Raw genomic sequence first — 17,287 nt, 5'->3', positions numbered from 1 at the left:
TTGAGCCTATATTATGTAGCTGATCGAGAGGTACTTATGCCGAATAACATGTCTAATAGGGTCCACATAAAGTACTTGCCTCTATTGGAGGATTTTTCTCGTGTCGGTAGTTATAGCTGAGGATCGACAGTGTTGGTCGTATTGTACTATGAGCTTTGCTGAGCAACAAAACATGGGCTTAGTAACATGGCTGGTTGTTTGGGTCTGCTACAGTCTTGGGCTTTATACAGTATGTCGTTTCTAGCGGCTGTTAGGCACCAACCATATTCGTGGCCATTTATAAATAGGTAAAAACAAAATTATACTTAACATTTAATGACTTATAAGTATGGATAATATTTTTCAAAGTTTAACCTTTAACGTGTTTGTTTCGGTTTCAGATGGGTCACGTCTCCGGGAATTGGTGTGAGCCAAACATTAATCATTTACTGCCAAATGATAGAGGCGTACGCCGGAGAGAAAGTAATATATATTAATATGGTTTAAGGAATGTTTATTTAACTTATCTACTTGCAGCATGTGATATGACTTGACTCATTATGTTATATTGTGCAATTCTTATGTATATCGTATTCTGCACTAGACATTGTAACCCTTATTCTTCAGTGGGTTCACACTGAAGCACATATGTGATGCATTAACACGTCGATTCTCAACTTCTCAACCGTTGAATGGTACAACGGTGATCGAGTTATGCGATAATTTGGGTATAGACAATTTGTGTTTGTCGAGCCACAACAATTTGCTGATGTCCAAAGTAAGACCATTAGGGGGAAACATACAACAGATTGGAGCATGGAACATCAATGTTATGTAGCACTATGGAATGCCCGGTACGACAAACGGCCTGAGATGCACTCCTGCATGTTTGACATCAGTCCCTCGACTGAATACATGCAATGGTACATGACTCGATGGCGCATTTATTTATATGGTGGACAACTTATGATAATACCGGGTCACGGCTACAGACGTGGAAATCAATCTATGGGGGAGCTAGAGGATCAACATATGGCGGAGCCCGACTCGAAGGACCAACCTTTGAACACATCGGACCAATGGGTTGACCCTTTTTGTGATGAGTCGCAGAGTAGTTCATATCACTCAGACATTGGCAGTTCAAGTTCACATCACCTGACATGGACAGTTCGAGTTCATATCATCCGCACATAGGCGGTTCGAGTTCATTTCACCCAAAGCAACCACCAATATCATTTGATATGTTTGGTAATAATATTTATTTCACCCTACCTCAGACCACGTTCGATCCAGCTGTCGATCCTCCTGATGTGTATAGTACACCCCAACGTCCACCCTGTCAACGAAGGGTCGTAAATTGCTATACCCCGAATGACTATATCACTCCCGATTATTTCCAATTTTGAGTTATGTAAATTTCAAGTATTATATAATATTTGTTGTATTGGTTTAGGATTCCACAACTTATATATTAGTCTTTTTTTTGTATAATTTATAATATCAAGCTTAACATTAAATAATACAAACTTTATTTCTAAAAGATCATAAAATGCAAACATTAGGTACAATATTTAATTTCTTTCAGACCTTGAAAATTGACCAGTGTAGACATTTCCATGGGGACATTTGCTCCGATTGTGGTCAACTATTCTACATATGGTGCAACGCTTTGGATCGACTTATTCTCTTATATCCATGTCGTTCCGAATCCTCATTGTTGTCGGACTCTCCTATGTAGTGGCCAATCTGGCAACATCTGGAACGTATGAGATTGCATTTTCCATGTCGATACATCCCTTAATATGGGGAACTCAGTACCCTAAATATGCAACGTACGTTCAAGTGTGTACACATCGTCGGTATATTGTTCAACATTCAAACTGTAGGTAGCACACGCTGCAACCACATGCGCACATAGATACCATAGTGTTTGGAACATCCCGCACTCACACCACCTGTTTCGGAGATCAACTCCGTAGGACCGTGGCAGGATCCCCGACGACGACCAATATACTCAATTACTAAAAAAGTTTCCAAATTTTAGAAATATAGTTCTGCATTCATCGACCTAGCCCTTTGAGCTTTCTCTTTCATGGCATCTCTGATTTTTTCGATGTACATGTGTTTTACCTCTAACCGTTTTGCTTGTTTCAACTTCATTTTTGGCATTAAGGTTGCTAGCCTGTAAAATGTGGCTGAAAAAATCGCTAAAATTGGCAAGTGACGCGTATGCCTCAAGACGGAGTTAACGGCCTCAACGAGGTTAGTTGTCATATGACCATACCGGTACCCTTCGTCAAAATATTGAGCCTATTGCCACGGCTCCATGGTACCCAACCACTGTCTGAGAGAAGGATTGGACCCCGCCATATCAGTCTCTAACCTCATCAACTTTTGTCTGAATTGGTGTGCCTTCAGCTCATATCCTATATATGTATTCCGATAAAATGTGTTACCATCCCATTTAGGAAATGGACTCGAAATATTTACAAATACGAATTTAAATATGATATTTTTATCCATGTTTACAATTCGTTTGCGCCAGTCTTTATTTTTCTACTGATTGTGAAACTTGACAGCGATGTGATGAATACAATAGATGGACCTCCACGGAACCTCGGATTGCTGAATTGTAGCAATAAGACCCTTCGATCTATCGGAGATAATGCAAATGTTGTCTTGCCTGACAACATGTCTCTACAAGTTTCGAATGAAATATGCCCACAATTCAGAGTTCTCCGACTCCACGATGGCAAAAGCGATCGGTAATATATTTCCATTACCGTCTTCTACAACTGCAATCAGAAGTATCTGCGTGTATTTTCTATAAAGCCAAGTCTTCTCTCTAGTTTCAATTTTCCATGAGGGCCTCTATAAGACAACGTTTTCAAGTCCACGACAGTTCCTAGGATGTACTCCACCACCACTGACATCCAACCTTGAAGTTCATTATATGACTTATCCTAGTCGCCGTACAATTATTGTATAGCCATTTTTTTAGCTCACCACGCTTTCCTATACGACACTCTGTACTGAAATTGAGCTTGCATGTCTGCAATCAATGTCGACACAGGAATGATTGAGCTATCTTTTACTAGTGGCATGATGCAGTTTCAAATACTTTTGGCTTCCAATTTCTGGTGGTCTTGAGACATACGTGCGACAGTACATATATGACGCCCTTCTAATTTTCATGTTTGCCACTGTTAAGTCCTCTGTATAAATGCAGCTTGAACTCGCCAATCGCACCCATTGCCAGCTCTCCAACATTCCCCAACATATAATATTGGTGTAGATTTGGCAACCTTGTAATCAATCGATAACTTCATGCTGTATTGTTTGATGGCAAACACACAGTCCGCCTTGTTCTCGAACTGTTGCCCAGTGAACAACTCCTCAAACTGTGAATTTGACACAAATCTGTGAGCAGGTTCTATATCGGCGTACTCAGGGAACTCGGATACATACGCTGCATCTGGATCTACGTTCAACATGTCGCCCCTAGGTTCATTTCGTAAAATAATGCCACGACTCTAGTTACTGAATGAAGGGCCGTGAACATCTTCAATCTCCTCTAGACCTTCATCATCGATATCATTCGGAACCTCATCAATATCGAGGTCACTAAAATCTTCAACGTTTTGATCAGAATCTTCACCATTATTGGTCATTTCTTTGACATTTGCCTCTGTGCTTATTATTACCTCTAGATGTATTTGTAGACGGAGACCGGGGGTAGGGTTGTTATACGAACTCCCACCATAATTAGGACTTTTGGGTATCTACGATGTTCCTTCACATTCTAATTGGCCTGTCCATCCAACATTAAGATCAAAGTCAAATTTGCGATGTTGACTTATTAGACTAACATTCTCAACAGGCTCTAAGTCTGCTAACTTGGCAAATGATTCAACTAGTTAGGGGTTCTCACTCCCAGTCGACCACTATATTTCCATCATAGTGCCCAAGTCATCATCATCTAATAACTGCATCTCACAAAATTTCAACGAATCTGCAGAGATTGGAAACTTATAAAATAATTTGAACATTGCCCCTCCACAACGGATAGTTATTTTCGCGATGATCTTCCTTTTCATTTTTGCTAGCTTCACATTTTTTTTGAATCGCAAACCTACTCTTTGCCGACCTTGAAATACACAACCAATATCACCTTCTACAATTTCACCATAAAAAAGAACATACACCAAAAACACTTCATTATTCATCTTGAATAAATTTTTTGAATTCTACTACTGAACACAACAATTTCACCATTCTATATATGCTAGAGAACCAAAAGGTGGAGCCATAAAGAATGGTTCCACCAAAATAAAATATTAAATATTAAATTTTTATATTAAAAAAATATAAAAAGTACACTATAAAGTGATGGAGTCATTCTAAATGGCTCCACCAAATAAAATATTAATTTTTAAAATTTTAAATTTAACTTAAAAATACATTTGAATATTTTTAAAATTAATTTTAAAATTAATAATTTATAAAAATTATATTTAAAATTTAAAAATATTTAAAATATACATTAAAAATATTATAAAATAAATAATAAATTTGAAAGGTCATATCTTTAAAAATAATATATTTTAAAAAATTAAAAATATTTAAAAAATTATAAAACAAATTAAAAAATATTTAAAATTTAAAATATACATTTAAAATACTATAAACTAATAATAAATTTGAAAGATCATATCTTTAAAATATTTAAATGTTTTATATTATTAAAAATATATTTAATATTTTAAAAAATAATTTCAAATATATATATTTAAAATTTTTAAAAATATATATTATAAAGTATTTCAAATATACATTTCAAATTTTTTTAAAATGAATAATAAATAAATAAATAAAATAAGGACAAATAAAAACTTAAAAAAGTAAAAAACAAAGTAATATGACAAATCTTAAAAATAAAAAATTAATCTCAAAGCCTATAGGGTGTTAGGATTTTGAGTGGTGTCAATTTATTTTGGCTCCACTAAAAAAAGATAAAATTAATAAAGCCTCCTTATACTTTCAAAAATCATAATATTTCTTTAATATTTATACAAGTTATGCTATTCTACATGACTCAATTAAAAAAAATTAGTGTAAATTGTTGACGTGGCATGTTAGTGGCGCCAAACTCTTTGGCTCCATCAACTTTCACGGTAAATTTAGGTTATTTATGTATTTAATTAAAAAAATAGGTTATTTATGTAATTAATTATTTTTTTTAGGTTATTTTTATAAAAAAAGCCGATGATGCTTGGCTCCTTGGTGATTGGCCCTGCAAAATACAGATGGATCGGCTTAGTAGGATTGACAATGTACAGATTTGATTAACATTGGTAGGGGCAAATGGAATGTGGAGCTTCTACGGACTATTTTTCCGGACCCGATTGTTAATCCTATTCGACATATCCTGATGGCTTCTTCTGATTTGTCCGATCGTTGGTGATGGTTCCTAGATAGAATAGGCGAATATTCTTTCCGTAGGGATACAGATTGATACTGTATGGTTTCCCCGGGGGCAGATTATCATTACAGTGGAGTTCCGCAGCATACAACAAATCTTTACAAACAACTTTAGGGGGATCAAGTGCCTCAAAAACTGAAAGTTACATGTGGAGATACATAAATAATCTCCCTACAAAAGATAAACTGTTTCGCAGGAGAATCGGGGCTGACCGCATGTGCCCATGCTATGGTAGTGGGCTGGAGACCATTCTGCACGTTTGCCGGGACTGTCCTGTGGTTAAGGAAGTTTGGCACGGCTTGGGTTGCTCTTGGCACACAGTTCCGGAGATGACACAATCATTCAATGGGTTAGTCAATTATTTGCTACTTCTGCGAGACATATACAACTCTCTATTATCACTATCTGGACTTCTAGAAACAAACTAATTGATGAGGGGATTTATCAGGCTACTCGATCGATACTTATCTCTGTTCTGGGTTTTATGAGGGAGCTGGAATCCCTCTCGCTTCCTCGTGGGGATGCTGCGACTGCTGACTTGTCGCTCTGGATATCCCCTGCGGACCCATGAGTCTGCGTGAACTTTGACGCAGGATTTTTCGCTGATCTACAGGCTGCCAGCACAGGGATAGTTGTTGAAATTCTGAAGGTTTGTTACTAGGCTCGGCTTCTTTCTGGGACAAACACATATCTCCAGGCTTCAGAGTGTGACCACTGATTGGTCGACGGTGGGAGTATGTTTGGGATGCGAAGAGACTAGTTTTGGGCTTCGTGTGTTTCAAGTTCCAGCACATAAAACGGGGAGGGGAGGGAATATGGTTGCCCATCTGTTGGCCCATAAGGGTTTCCTTCGCCGACGGGATGTTATTTGGATGGAGGATGGGCCGGAGTCTGTGCTGGGGTGGGTGGAAAGAGATCGTCGGGGAGGTGCCTGATTCGGTTGATGGGCATTCTTCGAGTTGTGTTTCGGCCAGATCAGTTATTTTACTGACAGGCTTTGTTGTAGCTTCACTGTGGGTCGTATATTATGAACTGTTTGTGACGGTGATTTGGCTTTATCGACCACGCGTGGGCAGTTGTGGTTAGAGGGTTTCAACAGCTTGTTTTCTGCTTTTGTTTAATTTTTTTCTTCTGCAGGGTTGTTTTGCTTCGTGGGATGTATGGCGAAAGACACTGTGTTTGTTTGCTTGTTTCCAAGTCATTTCAATAATAGCATGACCGGCTCCACAAAAAAAAAAATCACATATTATAAAATTTAAACTTAACCATAACCCGTGAACCAAAAACCATCTTAACAGTAATCTTTATTTCTTAAAATCACATAAATAACTTTTTTAATGAAGACCAAAAACGTATATCAGTGTCATATTTATTATCTTAACCAAATACAAGAAGCCATGTTTATTATCTTTTCTCCTTTTAAATCTGATACAACATTGATCTTCATGGTTCCAACCATTTAATTTCAATTATTTAAACTAAAATTGGAACAATTTAAATTGAATTCTCCAAATTTTTAATCTCCGAAACGCATTTTTAAATCTCTTCAACAACTTTATATTTTTCCCTTGTTTAGTTTTTACTACTTCCAAATTCATATCCATTTTCAGCATCTCTTTTATAAGATTTATTAAAATTTTAAAAATAACGTATATATTTCAGAGTTTCGATCACAATTTACATGCTGAAAACGAATCCAACCAATCTTCAAAATAAATCATCACAACTTTCATGATCTATCATCTTGCTTAGAACACCAAAAAATTGCCGTAGCGGAATCGGATTCAACAATCAAATCCATTTTCTCTCCGATTGAACAAAAAACCAAGGGCCAATTCAATGGCCGCAAGTTTAGCTAAATTTGGGAGTGCAGAACCAAGAGAGCAGAAAACAAAGCAAGAATCATCACCAAGAACACCTCCACACCCTGTTAGTCTTGGACATCCTCCAGCTGCTTCATTGAACAGCTTGGACTCTAAAAATTTTAATCATTAATGGTATTTAACAAATGGTTGGGATTTACTTCCAATGTATTTCACATATCATGAAGATATATGAAATTAAAATATCTACAACCAAAAAAATAAATGGTAACAATAAAATATAACTCTCATTAATAATTAACTTTGATGTATTTTTAATGTTCTCAAATATTTTACATAAATTGCTTGATATTTTTTTTTTATAATTTGAGGATATTCATGCAACCACTGCTAAATTATTTTAAAACTATTTTTTTAAAATTTTTACATAAATTTAAAAAACGTTTAAAATGTGTTAAAAACTTATTAAAATTTTTTGATTTAAAAGTATATAGAAATTTAGAACCATTAGACCACATTTTCAAAATATTTTAAACTATTTATATTTATAAATCCATTTTTAAATTTATTTTCTAAAATAGTTTAAAATTAAAAAGTCTATAAAAATCATTTGAAATATGATAGAAAATACTTATGTTTTGTATTAATTTTTAAGCAGTTTATAATTTATTCAAATAAAATTTTTAAAAAAATTTTAAAACAAATATTTATTTAAAAACTTATTGTAAATAATTATAAATAATTAAATATATTTTAATTTTAAACACAATTAATTTGTGCATCACACCGATATAAAAACTAAAGAGTTTTCTATAGATATTGATTTTAAGGTGATTTTTGTGCACATGTGAAGTAAAAAAAAAAACCAATGTTTTTCTCCATTAAAAAAAACCAATGTTTTTCTCCATTACTGGCTTTTGGCTCATAAAAAAAAATTATTTTCACCCTTTATTTAAGGTTTTTTTTTGTCTCTTTTAATCTCTAAATTTATATTTTCTGTTAAAGTACCCAAAAATAAATAGAAAAGTTAATGTTTGTTAACTTTGATGATGCAGCATATGCTTAGATTGTCACGTAGACGATACATTATTATTTAATTAATTTTTTAAAATATTTAAAATATTTTTTATATTTTTAAATTTAAAAATATTTTTTATATTTCTTTTAAATTTTTAATATTTAAAAAGTTAATTAAATATTGATGTGATATCAATGTGAAAATATGCAACATCAACAAAATTGAAGTTGAAGGCCTAACATAAATAGCTAAAATAATTTTTTTTATAAAATTAAAAAAGGGTAAAAAAAGTTATTTTACTTAAAATCTATGGGGGTAAGAGAAAAAAAAAGGATTTTTGGTTAAAAGTTTGCCACGATACAAAGTTTATTACAAATAGAGGTTGAAAAGGGTTGGTTAATCCAATTAAATTAATTTGGTTTAGTGGGTTTGAAATTTCGGAGCCAAGAAGTCTATTGGATCACAGAAGAGCAACTATTAGGAGCTAAAACCCATACTCTCAGAGCCTAGTTGCTGATACTATGGATTCAAGTACTTTGATTACTTATTGCTCTTGATTTGAGTTTAATTCAACTTCTTTATTCACTTTCTTCAACTTAGTTATTATTCCTTTAAAAATGATAGCTATTGTTAGTTTATAATTGAAAATTTAAAATTTATAAAATATTAAATTAAAAAATAATCAAATTAAAGTATAAAAGCTAAATTCATTATTTACATATAGTAAATGAATTAATTGCATAATTTAACTTTTTAAAAATGCTCTCAACTATGTTGAATTTTTCCACATCATTTACTTGTAGGTGATCTTAACATAGGACACTACTATAGGTGAAAAGTCCCGTTTATGAACTTCCCACAATAAACAACCTAAACAATCTCTATTGCATCAAATATTAGGATATATTTGTCGTAACCATTTTTTTGAAGAACGAAAATGGGAATCGACTTAGATTTGAAAACTAAAAAAAGGGAGTCGCCACCAATCTTTTTTGATGAGGTGTGATCGGGCCACCTCGTGAAAGTGGTTGTTTTTAGTAAATGGTTTGATTTATAAAAAAACGACTTTGGTCCACGCAAATCAAGAAAATAGGTTAGGGAGTCAGTTACGCACGAGGAAGGATTAGCACCCTCGATACGCCCAAAATTGGTACCTAGCTGATTAATTAATGTCTTAAGATCGAAGATTGAAAACTTTGAAGACTTTTGAAATACGATCCTTCTTTATGAAAATGCTCTAGTATTAAAGACATTCTCGTCTCAAAATATAAAATGTCACATCCAGTGAGTTAGGACACGACATCTTGAATTTTCGAGAGCGAGCTTGCCTTTTATAAAATTTGAGTATTTTAATTTGTTAAAAGGGGATTCGATTATTTAGAGTAAACGAGAGAAATCGAAACCCAGTAAGTTAAGGCATGTTTTCTCGAATTCTCAAACACCGAATGTTGCCTTTATTTTAAAATAAATTCTTATTTCGAGGTGACGAAATGTCGTACCACGTAAGTTAGGGCACAATACTTCGTATCTCCGAGACTAAGCATTTTCCAAAACTCGTATAGCGATTTAGAAGAGTATTCCGTTATTTAGGCTAAATGAGAGAAATCGAAACCCAGTAAGTTAGGCCACGATCGTCTCGAATTACCAAATACGGAATATCACTTTTATGAAAGGATTATTTTAAGGCATCGAGTAAAAAAACATAATATGATTTATAGGATTATGTCGTTACTTAGATTAAACGAGAAAAACCGAAACCCAGTAAGTTAGGGCACAATTTTCTCGAATTGTCTAAATACGAAACTTGTTTTATTTTAGAAAACACAATCATATGCGTCGAGTAAAGGACCAACGTAATCGTAATCACATGATGAAATGAGAAACAAATTGCAGCACTAACATGCATAATAATAATAACAAAGATGATGGCATAAACAATAATAATGACGAATAATGTAAATTTGTAGATATATTGAGATACATATGAACAGACGAATAAACATAATGCCTAGAGCATAATAATAGCGAAAATATGAATGAATAAGAAACACAAATAACTAAGTAATGAGAAAATAAGTAAAGATAAAAATAATAATAATAATAATAATAATGATAGTAATGATAATAGTAAGAATATAATATATAGTATTAGAGGTAAATACATAATACGTACATATTAGAAACAATCATAATATTAAAAACAACCATTAGTAACTATATAAATAGATATATGGTAGTAGTATATACATGATATAGTTAAAAAACATAAACATAAGATAATATGAGAAATAAAAATATATAAATGATATAATATTAAGGTATATGTATAACAATAAAAATATAATATTAAAATATATATACACGTAATATATAAAAAATGTATCCGCATTAAAAAATATATACGTAATAAAAATGCAATATTTGAAATATTTACATAGTTTATACATGCTAAAAATAATAATAATGTTTAAAAAATAAATATTAATGATATTACATAGATATATACATATATATTAAAATGAATACATGATAATATTAAAAGTATGTACACAATATACATAATATATTAAATATATATATACACATATAATATTTATAAAAATATATACATGATATAATGTTAATATGTATATGCGTAATATGGAATACAATGCATATACATTAAATGGATACATATATAACATACATATACATTAATAAAACAATAATATTAAACTAATAATAATACTACATATCATATATATATATATAAGTATTAAGTAAAAATGATAAAATATAAAATAAATAAAGTAACATTAAAGCCATTTAACATAAACAGTAACAAATGGAATATAAAACCATTAGAATAAATAATATATAAAAATAAATAAATAAAGAAGAGAAAAAAGATATGAAAGAATTAAAATTAAATTGATAAGGATTAAATTTGTAATAAAAATGGAATTAAAAGTGAAAACTATAACCAAATAAAAATGCGGGGTAAAAATAAAAGTGCACGCAAGATTTGAGGACCCAACGGCAATTAATCCCCACCCCACAAACGACACCGTTCAGGTGTTAGGCTATTCGAATAGTCTGAGGACCAAATTGCAACAAAAACAAAAGGGGTGGCCAAATTTAAAACATTAAAAAAAGCAAAATAGGACCATATTGAAGCCAGCCTCAAAGGCGGAAGGACTGAGGGCGCAAATAGACCCTCAGTCCAAAAACAGGCAGATCCTGGGCATAGGCGGGTCAGGTTTCCGGGTTTGGTGTCAAACGACGCCGTTTTTGGGTGCTGAGAGTATGCCCCAAAACGACGTCGTACCTGGGCTTTATAAAAGTAAAAAAAAATTAAAAAAACCTTCATTTTGTTTGAGTTTGAGAAAAAAAAGGAGAGAGAAAAGGCTATTCTCTTTGGAGAAGACCTGGGACCGGACATGGGGAGTCGCCGGACCACCGCAGGGTCACCGCCGGCCACCGTCACCGGCCACCGCGTGCGGTGGTCGGAGTTTCGAAAAAGGTATATTTTTTCTCCCTTTTTTATATTTTTTGTTTTTAATGTATATTTGTATGTGAATACTCAAAAAGATTAATAGATATAGGTATAAATAGCTTCGAATAGAGAAAGAAAATAAAAGAAAAATCGACCTTGAGGCGTTTGGACTTTCTTTTTGCCTTGTCTGCCTGTTACTCACTATTGATTATTTTTGTATGCTTGAATCTTATGCTTTTTCTTTGTATTTGAAAAGAAAAATCCGAACCTACAATGGTTTTGGATTCGGCTTTAAATAGCCGTTTTACATGCCTTGGTTCTTGCTTTCTGTCTATTCCTATTAATGTTTGCAGGTGCTGTGGTGGTGGATTTGACCTGTCGGTGGAAGCAGAGGCGGTGGCCAGGCAAGTGGTTTAGGGTTTCAGATTCTAAAACCCTAGTTTGACTACGAGCCTGGGGTTTGGGCTTGTTAATTTTTGGGTTTGGGGTATTTTTGAGATTGGGCTAATGTAATGGGGTTAAGGGTTAGTTGGGTTTTGGGCTTCTGTTGGGTTTAGTGGGTTGTTGAGTTTTGGGGCTAGAGTTTAGTTATATTTGGGCCCGCAAATTAGGCTTGTACAATATTTATATGACTTCACAAACAAAATTGCTAACAACAATTTTTGTTTATGCAATGGAAGTCCATAGTCCAGCCTAACTCTAAACTTAGAGCTCAAATGTTTGGAAAAAAACTCTTAAGAATTACCTACTTTCATTCATGGATATTGATACCGTCATTTTTATACATCACTTTTAGAAATTTACTTTATTATTTTAGAAATAAATTTAATGTCCTTTTTTTCCCCAATATTCAAGACAAGAAACAATTAAAATAATTGAAATTCCCTAATAATGATAGTGAATTCAAAGCATTATCCTCTTTCCTAATTATTCATGGTATTAGACATCACCAAACACCACCACATACATCTATGAAGTAGATACATCCTAAAGCTTTTTTATACTGGTGTGCCACCAGCACGCCATTGATAAGCCGGAATCTATATTGTTCTAACAAGAATTAGATTGGTCAGTCAGCTCAATTGGACAAAGAATCAAATACTATATCAGTCTAAATAAAGAGTTGAACTAGCATTGAATCGGCTTTTGAACAAATCACTCACAACCAACTAAACTGATTTTTTCTATTTTTTAGAATAAAATTATGAAATTTTTAACAATTTGTTTAATTAAAATCAAACTGACCGACCAAATCAAATACCATTTAAAAATTTGGCCAGAATATATACAAGTTCGTAAAAAAATAGGGTTAAATATCAAAACTATACATTAACTTTTATCCAATGTGCAATGTCATACATGAATTTTGATTTTGTGCGATTTTATGTATGAAATTTTGATTTGATTCAAATTTCACAAATCACTGACAACATTATTGAATTAATACAATTTTTTATTGATATATTGCATAAATAAACAATTATATTAATCTTATATGAAAATAAATGTATATTTTTATTTCTTTAAATGTCTATAACCGAATCAAAATAAAAGTTTTATGTATACATATGAATCATAATTCAAGTTTTGTGTGTATAATTGCACCAAACCAAAATTCATGTATCAAATTGCATATTAAACCAAACTTCATATATAAATTTGATATTTATACTAAGAATAAATATAATAAAAAAGCTAAAGATAGTCAGACACGGTCAAGATACGTATGAACATAGAAACTTTGGTGACCGTAAACATGGCATTTAAATTGATTTGAGTGGCACTGATTATTATAAAGTGAGGATTTCATTATTCCTAATTATAACTTCAACAGGAAATATTTTACAAGAATCTACCATGGATACTGCATAGTCCAAGTATAATTATCACTGCTGAAATAAATCCCATCATATCTCAGAGACCAGATGCAGGAAAAATGATAATCTAGGCACCGATCTTCATCTCTGGTGGCCTTGAAAGCCTCAAAATACCGTTGCTTCTTATTCCGCCACCGTGCATTGCAGAAGAAAAGGGTGGTTCTGAAAAGGTTTATTTTTGAATCCCATGCGTAATCCTGGTGCTGAAACATTGCTCTCTCACCAAGATCTTTGTCTTTAGACTTGCAATGCAGATTCAATGAAGGCACATTGGTTGGGGGTTCCAAGGGCAGATCATTGATTATGTGGATATGGTAGTTGATTAACAGAATATCTTCGCTAACTGAGAAGGCCAATGGGTACATGATGCAAAGTGCAAGCATTAATGGCAACAGCATTTCTTTGAGGTTAAACATGGTGTCAGAAGAAGAAGATAAGTAATGACAGTGGGGATTTTGATTTTTATAAGATGATTTTGGAGCGGACTTTAATTGCTGAATTTAAAATTCTGAGAAAATGTGTTTAAAGCACACTACTGTCTTATACGTTTATATTATAATTAAGCTAACATTTATGGCTAGAAATAGTTTTTCTAAGATGATAATTAATAGTGAGAAGTGTTAAACTGCAATTCTAATGAATAATGACATCGGTTAAGATTAAAATGAAGTTCCGAACTTTACAGCATTATTTAAATAAGCGCTTATTTGTTACAAACTTAACGAAAAAAAAATTTTTCTGTATGGAAGATGAATACACTTCTTAATTTACATTCGGCTATATAGCCTATTTATAATAGAAATTAGATACACAAATAATAAAATATATTATATGATATGATATTGTGCTAATAAATTAGACACAAATAATGAAAATTATTATATGATATAGATTAATTATGCAAGATATCACATTAACATCCCCCTCAAACTCAAGGTGATGTTGAGGACCATAACTTGAGTTTGGAAACTAAGTCTTCATATCTAGTTGGAAGATGGGTTTTTGTGAAAATGTCTGCTATCTGAACTGATGAAGAGATAAAAGCATGGTGTAAAGTGCACTGACTAACATGATGTCATACAAAATGACAGAGGAAACCTCAAGACACAAAAGAGGAAGAATCATCACCAATCACATAGGTGTCATCCATTAATGAAAACATTAGTGCATATGATCCCCATTACCGAGCGCCTCTACTTCCACTTAAGACCTTGCTTACAAAGAGGGAGAGAAAAATTAAGCACGAGATAGAGCCGAGCGCCATTGATCACCCACCGGAAGACATTGTAAGAGAGTTGAGGCTCAGAGCCACCCTAGACCGAACGAAATCAACCGTTAATGACATCTAACCCAGAACAACACCCAAACAATAACTAAATCGATGGAGGTCTTGGATTTGGCAAAAAAACAAAAAAGAAAAAGAAAAGTTATATCTGAAGGCTTTAGGCACTGCCACTCATCCACCATCCGAGAGTTGTAATAAAACTCTTACAAAAAAATGGAACACTAGCATCGGAACACTACATCTCTCCCTCTTCAACAAAGGTTTGCTTGTCACAAGGAACAAAAATAATAAAAAATAAAAGAGCCATAAAAGCTCAAACAAAGCCCACCAAAAGAGGTTATTAAACCGAAAGGAGGACATCAGAAAATAGAGTAAAATAAGGAGACAAGGCCCCTAAAAGGGGTTATTAAACTGAGAGGAGGAAATAAAAAAATAGAGCAAAACAAGGAGGATGATAACCAACTACCGACAATAGGTGTTTAGCCATCCAAACCGAAAAACAAGAATATGGACCGGAGTAATAGACAACCAAAGCACGGGAAACAAAGGACAAAGCTAGAAATAGAACCAAAAAAGCTTGGCCAATAGAGTAGTCAACGACTCAAAATGGATTGAGTATGATGACTCGGCTTGGACAAAGAAAGGCAAAGCATGGGAAATAGGGGACAAAGCTAGAAATAGGACAAAATGGGGGGAAATGGAGTTCTAGCAACAAAGGCATCGTCCACAAAATAGACTTGCAGATTGAAAAGGGAGAGGACATGTGAAGTGAATGAGAAAAATAAAGAAAGAAAAGGTTGGTTGGAGTGAGAAAAAGGCGGGCCGTGACCAACCCAAAGGTTGACACCGCCGTGTTGCTGAGCAAAACAAAAGATAAGAAGAAAACGACTTGGAGAAGAAAAGATAAATAAATAAATAAATAAAATGAGAACCAAAGATCTAATACCATGTTACAAACTTGAGAAAAAGAAAGAAGAATGAATTCCTGTGTGAAAGATAAATATTAATTCTTAATTTACATTGAGTCTAATGCCTCATATCCGACCTAATCACTAGGTTTGGATACAAGTTGCTACACTTCACTCATTAAATATACATGTCCACAATAGAATCAATTCTAGATATCAATTACATGTCATGCCATTCAAAGTAATTATACAAGATATAGTACAATAATTTACGATCTAATGAATGGTTTACGGATACAAGTACAACGCTCATAAGAGCTAATCCAACCGATAACACGCCAAGTGCTCTGAAGAGCTATACATTTGCCCCCATAACACGCCAAAACAAGATAGTATAACACGAGGGTTTAAAACAAATACTAAACCTTGGTATGCTCGGGAAAAATATATAAAGCACACCCATCAATCTCCATCTCAATCCCCTCATATCACGCCGTCATTAAATTGTACTCTATCTCGCGTTCATCCGACCCAAATATCGAAATTCAATAACATTTTCTCAAGCAACTTTACATCATTAATAAAACAATTAATATCCACTATATTGTATTATATCATCATACATTTCATATAGATATTAAATTATAAACCATACGAAGTTACCTGGACTGAATTGTAATAATTACAGAAGTTTAGGAGCTATTCTGTAATTTTTCCTTTTCCACGTAAATCAACAGGGTCTTGATTCATGCAAGGGAATGAATAGCAGAACCTCCAACCTTAACCTTTCATGGAGTTTTTGGAAAAAAACTAAGAAAAATGAAGAAGATGATGACACTTTCTTCAATTATGTTTTATTTTAATTTCCACTTACAAAATTGTCATTTCAACCTATTTTGCTTAATTTTAATTCTAATTACCATCCTTTATCAACTAATAAGGGTATATTTTCTTTATAAATCCTCCCTCCTTTAATAATTAATCTAATAAATCAGTTAATTACAATAATTGCTAAGTTTTTCACCTTTTATAATTTAGTTATTTTTATTTAATTAGCTACCTAAATGTTAAAATTTCCTAACCAAATTTTCATACGACTCTAATGACTTTGTAAATATTTTATAAATTATATTTATGAGTAGACAGGATAGAAATTTGTGGTTCTGAAACTACTGTTTCATTACCACTGAAAAACGGGCTGTTACAAGTTGGTATAGATTACCCGTTCCTGACCATAGGCTTGGCAACCCTAGGAAATAATTATAGGTTAAATGACATTGGGAAATAAGTTTGGCTGAGTAAATCGTAGTTTATCCTAGTTGAGAAAGTGAGGTCGAGAGATAAAAGAGTATCAACCAATTGATTAATTAGTTAAAGGTCGAGAGGTAATAATTATTTAATTGATAGCTAATCCACCTTAAAACCCTAATCTAAAGTTAA

General features: G+C 33.0%; 1 protein-coding gene and 1 long non-coding RNA gene across 2 annotated transcripts; one reads left to right on the top strand and one right to left on the bottom strand.

Annotated features, from left to right (window-relative positions):
* The first annotated feature begins 4,933 nt into the window (after nucleotides 1–4,933).
* LOC121206702 (uncharacterized) lies at nucleotides 4,934–6,646 on the top strand. Its single transcript, XR_005901854.1, has 2 exons — nucleotides 4,934–5,810; nucleotides 5,910–6,646. It is a non-coding gene; the product is annotated as an uncharacterized lncRNA (long non-coding RNA).
* Nucleotides 6,647–13,629: 6,983 nt separating this feature from the next.
* LOC107917166 (S-protein homolog 18) lies at nucleotides 13,630–14,070 on the bottom strand. The gene has a single exon (XM_016846543.1). The coding sequence runs from the start codon at nucleotides 14,068–14,070 to the stop codon at nucleotides 13,630–13,632; it is 441 nt and encodes a 146-aa protein (XP_016702032.1).
* Between the last annotated feature and the right edge of the window lie 3,217 nt (nucleotides 14,071–17,287).

This window comes from Gossypium hirsutum, chromosome A09 (assembly GCF_007990345.1).
Source record: "Gossypium hirsutum isolate 1008001.06 chromosome A09, Gossypium_hirsutum_v2.1, whole genome shotgun sequence".
NCBI classification, from domain to species: Eukaryota; Viridiplantae; Streptophyta; class Magnoliopsida; order Malvales; family Malvaceae; genus Gossypium; species Gossypium hirsutum.
This window is presented reverse-complemented; position numbering and strand designations above follow the sequence as displayed.